Source organism: Bos javanicus, chromosome 5, assembly GCF_032452875.1.
Source record: "Bos javanicus breed banteng chromosome 5, ARS-OSU_banteng_1.0, whole genome shotgun sequence".
NCBI lineage: Eukaryota > Metazoa > Chordata > Mammalia > Artiodactyla > Bovidae > Bos > Bos javanicus.
In genome coordinates, this window is record NC_083872.1 from 45,592,322 (window position 1) to 45,611,296 (window position 18,975).

Genomic DNA, 18,975 nt, shown 5'->3' on the forward strand with positions numbered 1-18,975 from the left:
GAGACAAATATAAATTATGATACATCTAGAGAATGAATTGCTGCTGGCCTATGAATGTCAGAGTTGGACTGTAAAGAAAGCTGAGCTGAAGAATTGATGCTTTTGAACTGTGGTGTTGGAGAAGACTCTTGAGAGTCCCTTGGACTGCAAGGAGATCCAACCAGTCCATCCTAAAGGAGACCAGTCCTGGGTGTTCATTGGAAGGACTGATGCTGAAGCTGAAATTCCAATACTTTGGCCACCTGATGCGAAGAACTGACTCATTGGAAAAGACTATGATGCTGGGAGGGACCAGGGACAGGGGGAGAAGGGGACGACAGAAGATGAGATGGTTGGATGGCATCACTGACTCAATGGACGTGGGTTTGGGTGGACTCCGGCTGTTGGTGATGGACAGGGAGGCCTGGCGTGCTGCGGTTCATGGGGTTGCAGAGTCGGACATGACTGAGCGACTGAACTGAACAGTGCAAGACAAATAGTAGGGTCACAGTCTTACTCTTTTGCCATTGAAGATGCTGTATTCTCTGGCTATAGAAGGCTATTTGCTGCCTCCTCTGCCCTTATCTTTTTTTTTTTTTTTGCCCTTATCTTTCTAAGAACAATCCTTTGCACTCCAATCTTTCTCTTCCCCACCCCATTTAGACCAGGTTTTCTTATATTTCTCTATATTTAATCCTTATAATTTTATTCACTGTGGTTTCAGTTGCCTCTTGTACACCAATGACTTCAAAGTCTGTTAAAATCCATCTCTCCTCAGAAGATACTCTTTAAAGCATCTCACTTAAACTTTGTCATACCAAAAAGTTCTTTATTCATGCACTAAAACCCGAAATTCCTTGCTGGCTTCTGTATTTTATCACCATTGGTGTTCATCTCCTCCAAACTGGCTAATATAATCCACTGTCTGTCTTTCCTTCAGCTCCCACACCTAAGCCACTAACCAATTCTCCAATTATTCCTTTTAAAAACTTTTTGGGCTCCCTTTCTCACCACAGCTCCAGCGAATCACTTCATGCTTACAGAATCAAGCAGCATACACACTGGGCGGGTTGGCTCTAGCTCTAACATCACACTTCCTGAGCTATCTTTCACACAGCTGTCAAAATTTGTTGCTTTAACCTAGATGTCCATTATCACACAGACAGATAAAGGAACTGTAGTACATATACACAGTGGAATATTACTCAGCCATTGAAAAGGAATCCATGAGTCAGTTCTAATGACATGGATGAACCCAGAGCCCATTATACAGTGAAGTCAGTCAGAAAGAGCAATATTGCATAGGAACCTGGAATGTTAGGTCCATGAAATCAAGGAAAATTGGAAGTGATCAAACAAGAGATGGCAAATTTTAGCAATCGAACTAAAATAGACTGGAATGGGTGAATCTAACTTAGATGACCATTATATCTACTACTGTGGGCAAGAATCCCTTAGAAGAAATGGAGTAGCCATCACAGTCAAAAGTTTGAAATGCAGTACTTGGGTACAATCTCAAAACCGAGAGAATGATCTCTGTTCGTTTACAAGGCAAACCATTCACTATCACAGAAATCCAAGTCTATGCCCTGAGCAGTAATGCTGAAGAAGCTGAATGGTTCTATGAAGACCTACAAGACCTTCTAGAACTAACACCCAAAAAAGATGTCCTTTTCACTGTAAGGGACTGGAATGCAAAAGTATGGAGTTAAGAAATACCTGGAGTAACAGGCAAATTTGGCCTTGGAGTACAGAATAAAGCAGGGCAAAGGCTAATAGTTTTGCCAAGAGAACACACTCGTCATAGCAAACACCCTCTTCCAACAACACAAGAGAAGACTCTATACCTGGACATCACCAGATGGTCAATACCAAAATCAGATTGATTATATCCTTTGCACCCAAAGATGGAGCTCTATACAGTCAGCAAAAACAAGACGGGGAGCTGACTGTGGCTCAGATTATGAACTCCTTATTGCCAAATTCAGACTTAAATTGAAGAAAAGTACGGAAAAACCACTAGACCATTCTGGTATGATGTAAATCAAATCCTTTATGATTATACAGTGGAAGTGACAAATACATTCAAGGGATTAGATCTGATAGAGTATCTGAAGAACTATGGATAGAGGTTCGTGACATTGTACAGGAGGCAGGGATCAAGATCATCCCCAAGAAAAGAAATGCAAAAAGGCAAAATGGTTGTCTTAGGAGGCCTTACAAATAGCTGAGAAAAGAGAGAAGCGAAAGGCAAAGGAGAAGAGGAAAAATATACCCATTTGAAAGCAGAGTTCCAAAGAACAGCAAGGAAGGAAAGAAAGCCTTTCTCAGTGATCAATGCAAAGAAATAAAGGAAAACAATAGAATGGGTAAGTCTAGAGATCTCTTCAAGAAAATTAGAGATACCACAGGAAATCTTCATGCAAAGACGGGCACAATAAAGGACAGAAATGGTATGGACCTAACAGAAGCAGAAGATATTAAGAAGAGGTGGCAAGAATACACAGAAGAACTATAAAAAAAGATCTTCATGACCCAGATAATCACCATGGTGTGATCACTCACCTACAGCCAGACATCCTGGAGTGCGAAGTCAAGTGGGCTTTGGAAAGCATTACTACAAACAAAGCTAGTGGAGGTGATGGAATTCCAGTTGCGCTATTTCAAATCCTAAAAGATGATGCTGTGAAAATGCTGCACTCAAAATGCCAGCAAATTTGGAAAACTCAGCAGTGGCCATAGGACTGGAAAAGGTCAGTTTTCATTCCAATCCCAAAGAAAGGCAATGCCAAAGAATGCTCAAACTACCGCACAATTGCACTCATCTCACACGCTAGTAAAGTAATGCTTAAAATTCTCCAAGCCAGGCATCAACAGTACATGAACCATGAACTTCCAGATGTTCAAGCTGGATTAAGAAAAGGCAGAGGAGGCAGAGGAACCAGAGATCAAACTGCCAACATCACTGGATCATCGAAAAAGCAAGAGAGTTCCAGAAAAACATCTATTTCTGCTTTATTGACTATGCCAAAGCCTTTGACTGTGTGGATCACAATAAACTGTGGAAAATTCTGAAAGAGATGGGCATACCAGATCACCTGACCTGCCTCTTGAGAAACCTGTATACAGGTCAGGAAGCAACAGTTAGAACTGGACATGGAACAACAGACTGGTTCTAAATTGGGAAAGGAGTATGTCAAGGCTGTATATTGTCACCCTGCTTATTTAACTTCTATGCAGAGTACATCATGAGAAACGCTGGGCTGGAGGAAGCACAAGCTGGAATCAAGATTGCTGCAAGAAATATCAATAACCTCAGAAATGCAGATGACACCACTCTTAAGGCAGAAAAACAAAAAAGAAATAACAAGCCTCTTGATGAAAGTGAAAGAGGAGAGTGAAAAAGTTGGCTTAAAACTCAACATTCAGGAAACTAAGATCATGGCATCTGGTCCCATCACTTCATGGCAAATAGATGGGGAAGCACTGGCAAAAGCGACAGACTTTATTTTCTTGGGCTCCAAAATCACTGCAGACAGTGACTGCAGCCATGAAATTAAAAGATGCTTGCTCCTTGGAAGAAAAGTTATGACCAACCTAGACAGCCATTACTTTGCCAACAAAGGTCCGTCTAGTCAAGGCTATGGTTTTTCTAGTAGTCATGTATGGATGTGCGAGTTTGACTATAAGGAAAGCTGAGTGCCAAAGAACTGGCACTTTTGCTTTTGAATTGTGGTGTTGGAGAAGACTCTTGACAGTCCCTTGGACTGCAAGGAGCTCCAACCAGTCAATCATAAAGGAAGTCAGTCCTAAGTATACATTGGAAGGACTTACGCTGAAGCTGAAACTCCAGTAATGCGAAGAACTGACTCATTTGAAAAGACCCTGATGCAGGGCAAGACTGAAGGTGGGTAGAGAAGGGGACGACAGAGGATAAGATGGTTGGATGGCATCACCGACTCAACGGACATGAGCTTGAATAAACTCTGGGAGTTGGTGATGGACAGGGAGGCCTCACATGCTGCAGTCCATGGGGTTGCAAAGAGTCGGACACGAATGAATGAACTGAACTGAGTCAGAATGAGAAAAACAAATACTGTGTATTAATGCATATATATAGAATCTGGAAAGATGGTACTGATGAACCTATTTACAGGGCAAAAATGGCAATGCAGACATAGAGAACAGACTTATGGACATGGGCTAGCAGAAGGGTGGGCTGAATGAAGAGAATAATGGAAGGATATATACCACCATGTGTAAAACGGATAACCAATGGGAATCTGCTATACGACTCAGGGACTCAAACCGGGACTCGAGGGTAAGACGTGTGAGGGGCATTAAAAAGGGAGAGGATATATATATATATATGTATGTATATACACACACACACATACCTATGGTTGACTCATGTTGATGTATGGCAGAGGCCAACACAATATTAATACTGTGAGGCGATTTTCCTTCAATTAAGTTTGAAAAAAAATTACACTGCTTTCCTTTACTCCCATTTAGAACAGCAGAGCGGCTCTCTAGTAACTACCCCCTCTGTACTACTTTATCTTCTCCATTTCCAGTATGTAAAGACACTCATTTCTTTCTGTCTAGTTTTCCATCACTGGTTGATCTGCTCTGAGAATCTAATTAACACTGACCTGAATAAAAGAGAAATATAAATCAACAGTCCATACATTTTAAAGCAAAATACAATTTTTTATGTTAGTCACTTGGATTAGTATGGATAACGGAGCATGAACTCTGTGGTTAGAAATGAGGTATTGGATTTTTGCTTATTCTGACTGGCCTTCCCCACCACTGAAGCATTAAGAAACTTGGCAACAGGGACTGGGTTTATTCTCTCGTTTACTTTTTGCTACTCCCCTCTCCTCCAAGCACAGCACCTTTCTTATTCAGAAGTTTGACAGTAACAGAATTTCCCATTATGAACTTAGTTCTCCCAGGCGACATAAAGTAACACACTATAAATAGAAATTTGAGTGAGTAATAATGACAGATGACAAAAACACTGAAGGCTTTTGAAAACTCCTATAACCTTTTGATGTAACTGAATACATTATTCATATTCAAATTTTGTAGAATCTGCATTATTTAGTTTTCAGGAAAAAAAGGCTGTGTTCTGACTCAAACACTAAATATAGATAATTTTGCATTTAAGACATTGTATAAGGAAAATCAGGTTAAACTAAGTTTAACCTGCTTTTGTAAGGTTAAAAATCAGGTTGACCGTTTTGTAACACAACAAAAGAACAGTAAAAATTCTCTCCATACCCTTTCAGACAATTCTGCCGATAAATGATAAAATCTTTATACATATTAAATGATACTATGCTTTCCTAAATCATTCAATTGTCCCAAATGAAAGTTCTGAGATATTTAATGCTCATTTGATGACTCCCTCTCCTCCAGTAGAATCTAAGCTCTGTGAGGACAGAACATCCCTGCTCTATCCCCACTAGCATAGTAAACAGTGCCTGGAACATAGTAAATATGATACCAAATGCGTTTGTTGATGCTTTATGATACAAAATGTGCGTGGATACCCCTAATTTTGGAAAAAATAAATCATTTCCAAGGTCAGTAATCTATAGGTAACCCAAAGGATTTTAAGGGACCAAGTTCAGAGTATGTGCAACATATGGAATGCTTCTGCAGAATTAAGAAAACTGACCTATTTAGCAGTATTTTATTTGTACCTTTCAAAGATAAACTAATGTTAAGCCTACAAACTTAGTTGTTTCATTAACAGGTTTAGAGTTTTGACAAGTATCATCAATATCATAACAAGGACTCATACATTCTTCTTTTAATGGTCAGTTAAGGGAACAGAAGTTTAGTTCTATTTTCAATCTATTTCACTTCTCTCATGCAGTCACAAAATACCAGATGTATGGATGCACTGTAACAAATTACAGAATGGATTAAAATTTTTTGAGTCTTATAAGTCACAATTTAAGGCTCATTGTTAGTTTGAGAGATAAAACTGCAAACACTGATTTCTAAGACAAGGTCATAGGAGTATTAATTATAAAATACTAACAAACTCTACACTTCATGATTTAAAGAGGTAGAATAATAGATAAGGATTAAATTCAATGAAAAACAGATAAACTAGAATAAAAAATGTTGCACTAAAAAGTACTGATTCTAAGTTTGCTGCCCCACATCTAAAGATGACTTTTAAAAAAGCAAACATTTTCATAAATAGAGATTTTAAAACTTCCTACTCATAATATCCACATGTGGTAAAGACTATACATTTAAGAAAAAGAGCTGAATCAACATGAAAGTTAAAACAGGGTTTTTACACTTTTTAGAAAAAAGTGAAATACCACTGTTTTCTCCAAAAACTTAAACCTTTCTCCAAGTATCCTTGGGGACATGAAAAAGAACTCAAGTTTTTTGACTTATTTTTAGTCCCCCCCCGCCAATTAAGCACCAGAAAAGTCCATTATTTGCATTCCTAAGCTGCAGTTATTTTGTATAGGAGACAAATGGTGCATTTGCCAAACCCCAGCCCTATTTCTGTTAGCAGGATACAAAATAAGAAACAACACAAATACTGACCTGGAGGATGACACCGGCCAAGTACTTCACTCTCTTTGTGCATGCATGCTAAGTCGCCTCAGTTGTGTCCGACTGTGAACCATGGACTGTAGCCCACCAGGTTTCTCTGTCCATGGGTTTCTCCAGTTAAGAATACTGGAGTGGGTTGTCCTTCTCCAGGGGATCTTCTCAACCCAGGAATCGAACCCGCGTCTCTTATGTTGCAGGGTTTTTACCACTAGCACCACCTGGGAAGCCCCTTTAAAGCCTATGAAATAGATGTTACTAACATTCCGTTTTACAGATAAAGCAACTGAGGAACCTACCCAGGCTTTCATGCTAGGAGGTGGCAGAGCAAGGATTAGAAATCCAGGAAATATGGTTCCAGAGCCCATGTTCTTATTAACTATAGTAAGCTGTCCACTCTGTATCCCTAACCCTTATCTATAATTAATGTTCTGGTTCCCAACAGATTGACAGTTCTCAGCTGGGGCAATCTTGCCCTTCAATACCCCTCTCCCTCTTCCCTGAATCTAACTTAAGGACACCTGACAATATCTGGAGATAATTGTGGTTGTTTCAACTTGGGGGTGGTATTACATCCAGTGGGTAGAGTCTAGAGATGGTGCTAAAAATCCCATAATATGAGGGGAAAACTCATTATCTAGCACACTGAAAAACCCTAAATGGAGTATAAATTCTAAGGAGGGCAGGGTCCTAAATTGACCTTGGTTTCTGCTCTATCCTCAGATATAGAAATTGCTTGAGTTTATCTGTTGAATATTTATCTGTGTTTAAGAGCCTAGAATTCAGCCTGGCACATAGCTGGTAGGCAACAAACATTTATTAAAGTACCTGAATTAATGGTGGTGCCCCCCAAAAGGACCAGAGATATAACAGGACATAACAAATTGAAGTGATTTCAATGCTCCACAATGCCACTTTTTTCAGATTTAATTTTCTCCCAATGACTATAAATAAAAACAATCCTGCCAAAACAAGTGGGTTAAGTGGTATTTCTGAGAGAACAACAGTTTTTTCTTTAGATACACTGAACCTTTAAATACATGGAACTCTGTGAGTTAAATATGTAAGGAATAAGATTTCTTTTTAAAATAAAAGCTTCGAAATGTATCTAAGGGATTAACAGACATCCCTAAATTAGATGGTATTACTAATTAACTGCTGATATTCTCCGGTGGCTGGAAAATATTTTGAGAAAGTTTAAGATTCATTTACAGATTTCAAAAAAGAATGGAATTACAGCACATCTGAGACAAAGACCCATTATATAAAAAGTAGTACTTGAGTCCACTTCATTAAAAGATTTTTATGACCATAAGTGTAATTGCATCCTCTAGTTTAAAAAAATCTGTAAGTGTAACACCTGCTGAAGTATTTTCAATTCTTTCTCCTATACCTCAAAGAGCTACTGAACACTACCCAGAAGGCATACGTTTGTAAGTAATATTGCTTGATTTACAGAACTCTTTCCAAAGGAAAAATTCAAAACATGGTTATGTGGATATTCAAACAATACTAAGAAAAATACCTGACATTTCTCTCTCATCATTTCTGTAATTAATAAATGAATCTGGCTTGCCCAAACATTAAATTATGAAACCACACTATGCAAAATGCACCTATCACATTTAAAAAGAAGTTAAACCCATATTTATTTAACTAGCACTGTTAAATATTACACAAAACACATTCAAGTGGCAAGTAATTATAATGCAAGCCCTTGCATGGCAATCCAAATTTATTGAACTACTGATGCTAAGTTATACAAAATTGCACCACTTTAATTAAGGCTTTTAGTTTACATTTGGCCACCTCAAAAGTAGTTGTAACATTAGGTTGGTCAATTTAAATACTGTGGCTCCCTGTTGGATAGACACACAATCTTTACACCCAAACGTTAATGCATACAAAACAACAAGGCATTGTTAAATAAAACAGCAATAGTTACTGCAACTTAGGCCTTGTGACCAATTACACATGATTAAAATTACTTCCCACATTCACATCCACAGTACTCTTCCACCATTTAACATCTCAACCAAAACGTTACACATGGGAAACAATCACTAACAGGCAAAAATACTAAACCTGTATATTTGGTATTGCAAATACACTTATGCATGAGCAAGCAGGGGATTCACAGTGAGAATCTACAGCTGCAGAAGCCTGAAAATGATTTACAAAAATTGTTAAATCATTAAAAAATTGTTGGAAAATATACACTTCTTGTTGTAGACCCCCACTGTACACACAACTATAAACATTGTTCCCTATGTAAACAAAAAAGGAAACATATAATAAAAGATTTGAAAAGTCTGGACATTTCCTTCCCAACAGATATTAAAGGCAACGTCTTTAATCTAAGACATTATACTGAAAGGACTATCATATTTTAAAGACAAGATCACTGTCTCCACAGGTTTTTTAAAAATTAAAAAAACTATATAGCTGTGTTAATCAAAGCGCTTATTTGTACAATACAATGATAATGACCTTGAATTTCTTAAAAAAAAAATTACAATAAGCTACAAGTATCAAAGAAGCAAAGTTATCTGGAGTAGTCTATATAGGAGCTCTTTGGACTTTCTTTTATTATGCTAAAATAGTGGTGCTTTTAGGATTTACATTATTGTACTCTCCAATACAAAGTATGGGGTGTGTTAAAGTATACAGTACACCATTTTCATACATGTACAACATTGGTGGATGAAAAATGTCTCTTAGCAGTAATACTGGATTGTAGCCTCTGGTTTTACCAGCTGCATACTCTAGGACTATTATATAAGTAAAAATCTCTCTGTGATACTGGAAAGTGATTAGAATGTGCAAACTGATGTAGTAGTTTTCATCCGCCTCTTAAAGGGTACCACCACAGAAAGTCCATTTAAGATGTTGGTAGGTTTAACAAAGTTGGAATGCTGGCACTGTTGAATTGGGCAACAGTTCTTCAGACCTGTCAAAAGGAGAAAATTAATTGAAAACATAGGTTGTAAATAGCACACTAAAGATCAAAAGGACGTATTAAGACAACAGTGCCAAAGTGTCAGAAATAAATATAATACAGCTTCCTATCCTCATCATTACATTATGACCATGTACTATGATTCACAGCAAAGCACGGATAGATATATTCTGCTGCCTTCTTAAATGCCACTCAAGTGGAAGTTGAATGTACTTAAATACAAATTTCTTTGTATTACGTCTCAAAGATTAAAAGCAGGAAAACTAAAAACAAAAACAAAACCCCATATTAAAATTTTACATCAAGTCGACTTGACTAGAATCAAACAGACAGCAATACTAACAAAATGGCTGGTCTGTAAGAGTGTTTATAATCCTAGAATGACATCATGAGTACAGAATGCACATCTAACCAAGCTTTCCAAGACTTTTCTTCCCTACTCTTCCAGTAAGTGGCTAAAAAGCTGGTGTAGAGAAGTCAATAAAATAAATTTATTTCATGAAGGCTCTCTACAGTTGACAGTTATATATATATTAATTCTATAAAACAGATCCTACTTAAAGAGAAATGTCAGAAAAGGCTGTTATTACACTAAAATCTTATCTAACTAAACTTAAAAGGGTAAAATCAGCATTCATCAGTCTGTCATTTATTTATTTACTTTGGATGATTTTCTGTACATATGCCTGGGCTAAAAAAATCCTTCCTTTTTATATTGGTTTTCTGGGAATCAGACTTGCTCCAGAATGTTAATATAGATGTGGCTGATGAAATAATTTCCACAAATGCTTTGAACTTTAAGCCCTCGTTTAGAGACTGAATGAGTTTCCTAAGTTTTCTAAATCTTAGCAGATCGAATGGAGCAAGTTGTAAAGGACAGATGGCAATGTGAGCTCAGGCATAAGTGTGCTGTTAAGAAAGGGCAAGTGGTTGGAAAGGAGAGGATATAAAAAATGAAAAGTTGTATCTCTAAGCAGAAAACCGTAAGTGGAGAGTAGGGACAAAACTCTAGAAAACTACAGAATCAGAGTACTATGGTTGTACAGGGTCATTTAACATGGAAGAAGCAGAGGTAGTAACATCCGAAACTCCCAAGGGTAAGAATACAGTAAAAAAAAAAAATATGGCTTAATGATACTTGGCAAACAGCAGCTAACAGATGAGGGTTTACCATGGTGCCAGGTACTGAACTAACTGCTTTGAAAGTATTAACTCATTTGATATAACTGTTTTCAAAGACTATGTTATAGTGATGTTTGCTCAATTTTCCTTTGCTGTCTCATCTCAAGGTTGTATCCATGGTTCTCTCTGCCCAGGAACTCTTCACCCTCTAATTTCTACTTTTCCATCTGATTTCAACTTGGATGCTTTCACTCTGAGATTTTCCCTGAATCCATAGTTCACATCTGACTGGTTTGGTACCCCAATTAAATACTCTTGATAGTACCCATAATAGCATAGTGACTAATTATGGACTTTGGGAATCAGTTCAAATTCTGAGCCATGTACTCAGATCATTAGATTCAATTCTGACTCTGCTATTCACTAACTATAGGGCTTGAACAATGTTTCTGTGCCTCAGTTCACTCATCTGTAATATGGGAATTATAATAATTCTGCCACACAGAATTGTGAGAATTCAAGTAACATGTAGGCAGTACTTTGTCTGCTACATGATGTCAGGGGTTTTAACTATCGGTAACATGCTGCATTTATTCCGCCAACAGCATTTATAATATTTTGCAATGATTTGTCTGACTTTTACACTAGACCTTAATTAGCTTAAGGCAACAAAGAGAGCAGAGAAGACTGGTTTTGATCATCACTATGTTGTCAGCACAAACCAGTGACCCACTGAGACGTGAGTATATACTGGATAAACTCATTTAGAATACTTATGTGGAATAACTTACTTCTCGTGATCATATATAAGTGAAATAATTATTTCAATTACTAGGATATCATATTAACTCATAAGAATAACCATTTGTTTTCTACAACAGAAAATTCTATACTTGCTTTTTGGACCTTTAATAAAGTTGAGGTTAAAAATTAGAGGAAACAAACAAAACAGAAGAAAAGATAAATTAACATACCTGGCTCAGAGCTACAATGCATTTAGTATATTAAAGCAGCTGACATGACGACTTTTTGCGGGCCTTCCCAGGCACTGGAGTTTTTCTGTTAATTTGTCGCACTAGGTCATAAAAGATCTGCAAACATTTATTAATTTTTTATTTTGATTTGCAGGGAAAACCCCCCCACCCAAAACTACAAGTGAGAGAGTACAATGAAAAAAATTGAACTTTCCATAACTCTTCTCCAGAAAGCAAATATTCTGTTCATTTAAGGAATGAGAGTAAAGCCAGGTATTCCTATAATTGTCAAGTGCTTTTCTGTTTATTTTTTGGGAGGGCTAACATCATTCTCCTTAAAGTAAATACTGAGTAGCTGCAGAAACCTTAGTTTAGTCAGAACATTTACCATCATCCAAGAGAACAATCCTTTACTCTTCTTTGACTCTATGTATTCTTATTCTACAACATAATTTTAAGTTCCTTTAAGGCAAGAGCCATTCATGCCTTCTTGAATTTGTCTTCATCTTTTACGTAACATTGTTCATACATCTGAAGATTAAATCTGTCTTCCCCACCCCTATTCTTTTCCATCTAATCTTACCTCATTTTATGGTAAATTCTACTGTACCACCAGTGTTTAATAAAGAGGCTCAAATAGTAGTATTGCTTGTTAGCATGCTAATTAACATATTTAATTAACTTGGGGTTGTGTTAATATACACTCATTATTTTCCATTAATTCTGAATGCTAAATTCCAAATCAAGAGTTCTATTACACCATACCTCATTAACATTTATTTTTGATTTTGCAGAGGATTCTAAGAATGCACAGTTGTTCCACTGTCTTGCTAGATTTTGACCTTGTTCCTTTCCTACAACTCTTTCATCTTCCAAGTCACACTTATTACCAACCAGAATCATTGGAACCTAAATGGGTAAAAACAAATAAGTAAACAAATATGCTACATAAATTCAAGTCAAAATTCTAAGAGTCAACCATAAGGATTAGATTTTATTTTATGCCAGAGAAAAACACTAAATTAATAAGGTGTACTAAAACTGATAGTTAAATATAAAAGCATTAACAATTAACTTAAGAACTTGTCACATAAGGGTTTTTTAGAAAACTAGCTATGATCTACTTATAAAAGAGGGAAGAAAAACCTGAAAATTGTTATCAAAACAGACTTTTATTTTAGGCACCCTGTGCAGCACGCAGGATCTTAGCTCCCTGATCAGGGACTGAAGCCATGCTCTTGCAGTGGAAGCACAGACTTAATCACTGGACTGCCAGGGAAGTTCCTTACAACAAACTAATTATAGTAAGAAAACACAAAACCTTTTAAAAAGGAAATATCATAAAAAGTCAATATATTCCAAAATTTTAAAGTGTTTCTCCAAGGGACATATATCAATTTCAGATTTTTTGGTTTCTTAACAAGTATTTATCAAATAACTCATTCTCAATTTCATAACACAAAAAAGGAGAAATTTAGAAGGTAGATAAAATTCAAGGTAGAATTTTTAGCTTTTCATATAGTCTAAATGAAAAGCCAAAAATTAAAATCACCTTAATTTACTAAAAATATAGACCATATTAATCATGTTTTTGGACACTACAGGGAAAAATAATCCTTATTCTGTAAAACTCCTATTAATCCTTTAGAGATTGGCTCTCTAGTTTTGGAAAAAATCCAAACTAGAAAATCAAGATTTGTGGCTTTTTAAGGAACAGATACCTAGTATTATACTAATAAATACCTGTTTAATGTAACTGATAGAAAACTATAGTAGTCACCAGAGACACTGGTGAAACAGCTTTACCAACTAAAGCTGCTTTAAGTATGTTAAAGAAAGAAAAGAAAGAAAGTGAAGTCTCTCAGTCATGCCCAACTGTTTGCGACCCCATGGACAGTAGCCTGCAACAAGCTTCTCTGTCCACGGGATTTTCCAGGCAACAGTACTGGAGTGGGTTGCCATTTCCTTCTCTAGGGAATCTTCCCGACCCAGGGATCGAACCCAGGTTTCCTGCATTGTAGATAAATGCTTTACTGTCTGAGCCACCAGGGAAGCCCTAAGTATGTTAAGGTCCCCCCCCCAAAGTCCTCCTGCTTCAGAAGTCCAGGAAATTAGGATATTTCTAATAGGTGCTCCCAAGCTCTAGAAATATTTGCTATAATTAAACTATACCTAGTACAGTGGTTCTTAAAAGTGTGATGCCCAGACCGGTAGCACCAATACCACCTGGAAATATGTTAGAAATGCAAATTTCTGAGCCCTATTCCAGACCTACTGAATCAGAAACTCTGGGAGTGGGACCTGGCAATCTGTTTTAACTAGCTCTACAGGTGATTCTGATGCAAGATGAATTTATATACATAGCGTGAAGAGTAATTTAAAAAAACCTTTTGTAGTTTCCTACAGGGTTAAACTCCATTATGGTGTACTCGGAAGGGGCATGTTACTTAACATTAGAATTGAATATATTTATTGGCTTTCTTGCTCCTTCTGTCATAGTTGTTTGAGATGTGTTCACATGTTGTTCTGATTCCTATTAAAAAGGCTCTTAAATCTACCAGAACGTCATCTGCTCTATTAGTAATATTTGCCACTGACACCTCTCCCCCTTCTCCACCAAATGCAAGATTTAAAAATATGAAGGGAAAAAAATAGGAAGGATATAGATTTTATTTTACACAAGAGGAAGGTATTTCTCACTTTTTACACTATATATAGTGTTAAAGGTACGTTTTTCCCTTTCAAAGAAAAAGCTTTTGAAAAACAAACTCCTCAAAATAGATGAAGTTTAAATTGGATTTAAATTCAAACTTTTAAATCGGATATCACTACAATAAGTGTTTGAAAGAAAATATATTTATTATGAAGCCATCTTACATCATCCGTGTCTTTAACTCGAAGTATCTGTTCTCTCAGATCTTGTAAATCGTTAAATGTGGACTGTGCTGTGATGGAATAAACTAACGCAAAGCCTTGTCCATTTTTCATGTACAAATCCCTCATTGCTGTGAATTGTTCCTACAGTCGAAAGAAAAGAATCATTTTAAAAAAATAATGTTTTGACAGTTAATTTGACAATTTTCAAAGTCTATAATTAGAGCTCAAAGAATGTAGTAGTGTTATGTAACATCTCTTAAAACTGTAGTCTGTGGCTATTTGAAAAATTGGTATTTCAAGAAATAAGTGTTTTATTTAAAAATAATACACCAGGGCAGATTTATGTGCAGTAAATGCACTCAAGTGGAAATGTCCCATCTTCAAATGCTGCTTGAAAGCAGCTTTTCAAGACACCATATGGAAGGCACCCAAATCGAATCACCGTTACTCACAGCTAGCTCACAATGCTCCAGTTATCCGAGGTCCGCCAGCAAGTTACCTATATGGTGCCATTTTCCCACACTTCCTCTTTCGCTAGACTGTAAGCTTTTGAGTGTAAGAATACAGGCCATGACATGTATCAGGTACTCAAACATTAGATGAACGAATACCACACATCCAGAGTAAATCTTCCCTTCACTTTCAGATACCATCAGATCTAGCTGTTCTGTAAATATACTGAAGGATGAAAGATACTATTCAAAATACTTCACAGTCACTGAGGAATCTCAGGCATTTTCCACATTACTCAATATATGGAAATATAGTCTAACTTACATTAAAAGTAGTAGTGAAGGTATGAAAATTTTCATACAAATTTTCTACTTATTTCTTCAGTAAATGACCCATGCACACAAGAAAAGAATTCAAGAGGATAAGACAGCTTTAAGATTTAATGCAAGCCTTACTTTTAAATAATGTTTGTCTATAAGAATGCTAGCATTTATAAGGTCAATACTGCACAAGTTATGCATATACTTTGGTATTGTTTTACATACCGTTCCTGCAGTATCCAAGATTTCAAGCATACACTGCTGTGCATCTACTTCAACTTGCTAGGGAGGAAATTAAGGTAGATCTTCATTTTTTTTCCTGTATATAAGACTACTTTAATATGTATAATATTAATACGATATTTAAAACAGACACAGATTATAGCAACTTTGATACTAATCTCAAGTAATATATACTTTAATGAAACAGGAGAAAAAAATAGCTGGATAACTAAAGTCTACTGACCCTCAAACTGCATTAAGTGTAAAAACCATGAGTTCTCAATTTAATATAAGGATATCTACAAGATATACAAGCTCCAACCTCAATGTGAATTACTCAGCAGTTAACTCTGGAGAGGAAATAATTTCAAATCAGCTCAAAAAATTTTTATTTAATGCAGTAATAGTTCCAATAATGTCAGAAGTAACTATCTATATAAATTCTGCCACACTTTAGATATACTTTCCTTTTGCTTATAACTACATCCCCTTCACTATATTGGAACAAAGTTTTTGGTAGCAAGGAAGGACAACTATCAAATAAATTATATATCTATATATCCCTGTTACCCTTTAAACCTAACATTTCCTAGGAAAAAAAGATACAGATGCAGAAAAAAGAGTAATGCTGCCTCAGAGCTGGGGTCCAGAAAGGGTTTCTAGTTTTAGCAGACTGTGGACACAGAAGAGGAATGGAAACACAGTGTCTGCACCGCAGCAGGGGCCAGGCTGGCTGCTTTAAGGTGGCGGGTAATTCTCTCCCTTCTAAATTAAAAATGTCTGCATATTAAGTTTTATTGTCACGTGTTATATAAATGAACTTAGAAATAAACTTTTCTACTATTATGAGCAGTGGAACTTTCTCAAAGAATTGTAAATAGGAAGGTTAGGGAGACTTTTGTACTTACATCTTTATATAAAAAGCAGGGAGCCTGAGAGTCATTCAAGTCTTTGGTGGGCAGAAAGAGGGGAGAAACATGGAACTACCACCTGAAGTGGATGTCTCCACTCTAAAGTCAAATAGCAACAAATTACAACTTGGGGGTCAGTGTAAACCTAAAATTCTTTGTGAGCAAGAAAGAGAGATAAAGCAAGAGTGATTAAGATTCTTGGTAAACATGCAATGCCAGGAAATAGTCAGATGTGAGTTCTACCCACTAATTTTATAAATTAACTCTGTTCCTCATCCTATACTCTATAGACAACATTTAATATTTATTAAGCTAAAAACAATAATTTATGTTTACAGTAAAGTTGAAAGCAAAGGCCTTCTAAAGTAACATACCTTTCTATAAGAATCTTCTATCGTAGGATCATATTTTTCAACAAAAATTCCTTGAACAAATTGTACAGTCTGAAAAAAATTAACATACCATTATACTCCCTCAAAAAGAACAAATCCAAGTCTGCACATTCAAAAATATTAATTTCACTTAAGTAGTTATACCACTGATAAAAAAAAAATAACCACAACTACCTTTGAACATAAATATTTGGTGGGAAAATTACTTCAGAAAGCTTTTTTTAAAAATTAATAATCATAACATTCTGTTATGGGTAGGTCTAAATTTAGAGCTCATATATTTAAAAATTGTTAAATGGTTCCTATTTCAGTTTTAGGGCCTAAATGTGAATTTTAGTTAGAAAGTGGCTAATTATTTGGTGAACACACATACGTGCACACTCACAATGCCTCCCCGTCACTTTGGATATATTTACAAATGAAAACACAGTTCATACTCCATTGTACACACTTCTCAGTTTGATCCAAGCAAGTCAAATTCTGTGCTGGGTGTTTATGTGACAAACAAATGGCAAAGTAAGATGGTCAGTCTATCTTGAGGTGGGGCTTTGCTGAACTCTGAACTATTCACCAAGTTTCTTCCCCTAAGTTTCTCCCCTTCCTACCTACCATTGTCAAGTTGTGTCTTCCTTCTTACTTTACTATTTCTTGATATAAAAAACACTGTGGGACAGTCAAAGGTAAACTTTGAAAAAAGTTTTAAAAATATAGTTATTCAATTTTTATAACATAAAATTTATATTTTAAGCCGACTCACAATGAAATGGACCAAAATTTATTTCTATCTTGCTCTGAAATGCAGACAGACATAGGCATGTATGTGCTGAAGTCCAAACTGGGCTTAAGTCCAAATTGTATTCTGGTCTGGAGCCCATGTTGAAGAGAGAATATGATCTACTCAGATACAACTAAAAGTTGACTAAATTTTAAGAAAAATATATTACTTCTAAAATCAATGAGATTTCACCTTAACAAAAAAAATAAGCAAACCCTAACACTCAACAGAAAAAGAACATGTCTTAAGAGTGAATAGCTTGGGTACAGTGAGAATGTCTTACCAGAGCAGATTTTCCAACGCCTCCCGAGCCAAGAACGACTAGCTTATACTCACGCATGGTGCAAACTTGTAAAAGCTAGTACCTTATTAAGAAAAAAAAAAAAAGAATTCTTAAGTAATATCTTTGCATTCATGTGCCTCTTATATAAACAAAACATTCAAGCATTTATTTAAAATGACTACTATACCATACCAAGATGGAGCATTTCATAAACAAACTTACTAAAAGATGCTACTGGTAGGGCTCTTTATAAAACATCACAAGAAAGAAATTGCAGAATTCTAGACGTGATTCTTAGTCCTATCCTATATTCAGTTACTATAAAATACTCTATCAAGAAAAAAGGGGGGGCACTGAAAAACTGCATTAAGGGGCATTCTGTTGGCTAAAAGATGGCAGTGATAGACATGTTATCTCTTTTCTGAACCACCTGTAATCCTGAATCACAAGTACTTGAGGTCTACTAAGTACAAGGATATCCCCAATGAACAGCAAATAAAATTCCTGCCCTCAACTGAGCTAACTTTCTGGTAAAGATGAACAGGACAGACGAGGGATTTGCAAACAAATCCAACCCCCTGTTTTTGTACATAAAGCTTTATTGAAATACAGCCACATCCATTCATTTGTGTATTGTCTGTGGCTGCTGTCTTGTAATGGCAGAGTTAAGTCCTTATAACAGAAGCTATCTGGTCCACAGAGTCTAAAATATTTACTATTAATATGAAGCATTCACAGAAAAAACTTGCTGGCCTCTGAGATACATAAATGGTAAATGAGTTAGCAGAGAAAGTTGACCAAATATCTATTACTGAAGTTTGTGTGCGTGTGTGTGTGAGAGAAGGTTGAGGGTGGTGTGTGGTTGGGGTGGCACAGAGAATCAAAAGTAAATCTCAAGAACATGAGTGTCCAGACCGATAAAAGTCTACTGAGTGTTCGGTATGATGAAACAGGGGAAATCAAATAAACATAAAACCCAAAAGAAACAATCCATAGCAAGGCTCATCATTTTAAAATTTCAGCTTACTACTGAGAGAGAAAGAAGCTCCTGAAAGTTTCCAGGATGGGGAATAACATGAGAATACAAAGCTCCCACATTTCTAGGGAAAAAAATAAT

The 18,975-nt window shown here is 36.2% G+C and overlaps 1 protein-coding gene across 5 annotated transcripts in view; it reads right to left on the bottom strand.

Annotated features, from left to right (window-relative positions):
- Positions 1-7,479: 7,479 nt before the first annotated feature.
- RAP1B (RAP1B, member of RAS oncogene family) overlaps positions 7,480-18,975 on the bottom strand; it is a 45,033-nt gene continuing 33,537 nt past the window's right edge. For all 5 annotated transcript variants that reach the window (XM_061416546.1, XM_061416550.1, XM_061416549.1 and 2 more), the window contains 7 exons: positions 17,859-17,940; positions 16,783-16,851; positions 15,501-15,557; positions 14,503-14,643; positions 12,391-12,534; positions 11,626-11,742; positions 7,480-9,520 (listed from right to left, as the gene is read on the bottom strand). In XM_061416546.1, coding sequence (XP_061272530.1) covers positions 11,656-11,742; positions 12,391-12,534; positions 14,503-14,643; positions 15,501-15,557; positions 16,783-16,851; positions 17,859-17,915 — 555 coding nt within the window. In that variant the 5' untranslated portion in view covers positions 17,916-17,940 and the 3' untranslated portion in view covers positions 7,480-9,520; positions 11,626-11,655. The remainder of the gene's footprint in view (positions 9,521-11,625; positions 11,743-12,390; positions 12,535-14,502; positions 14,644-15,500; positions 15,558-16,782; positions 16,852-17,858; positions 17,941-18,975) is intronic.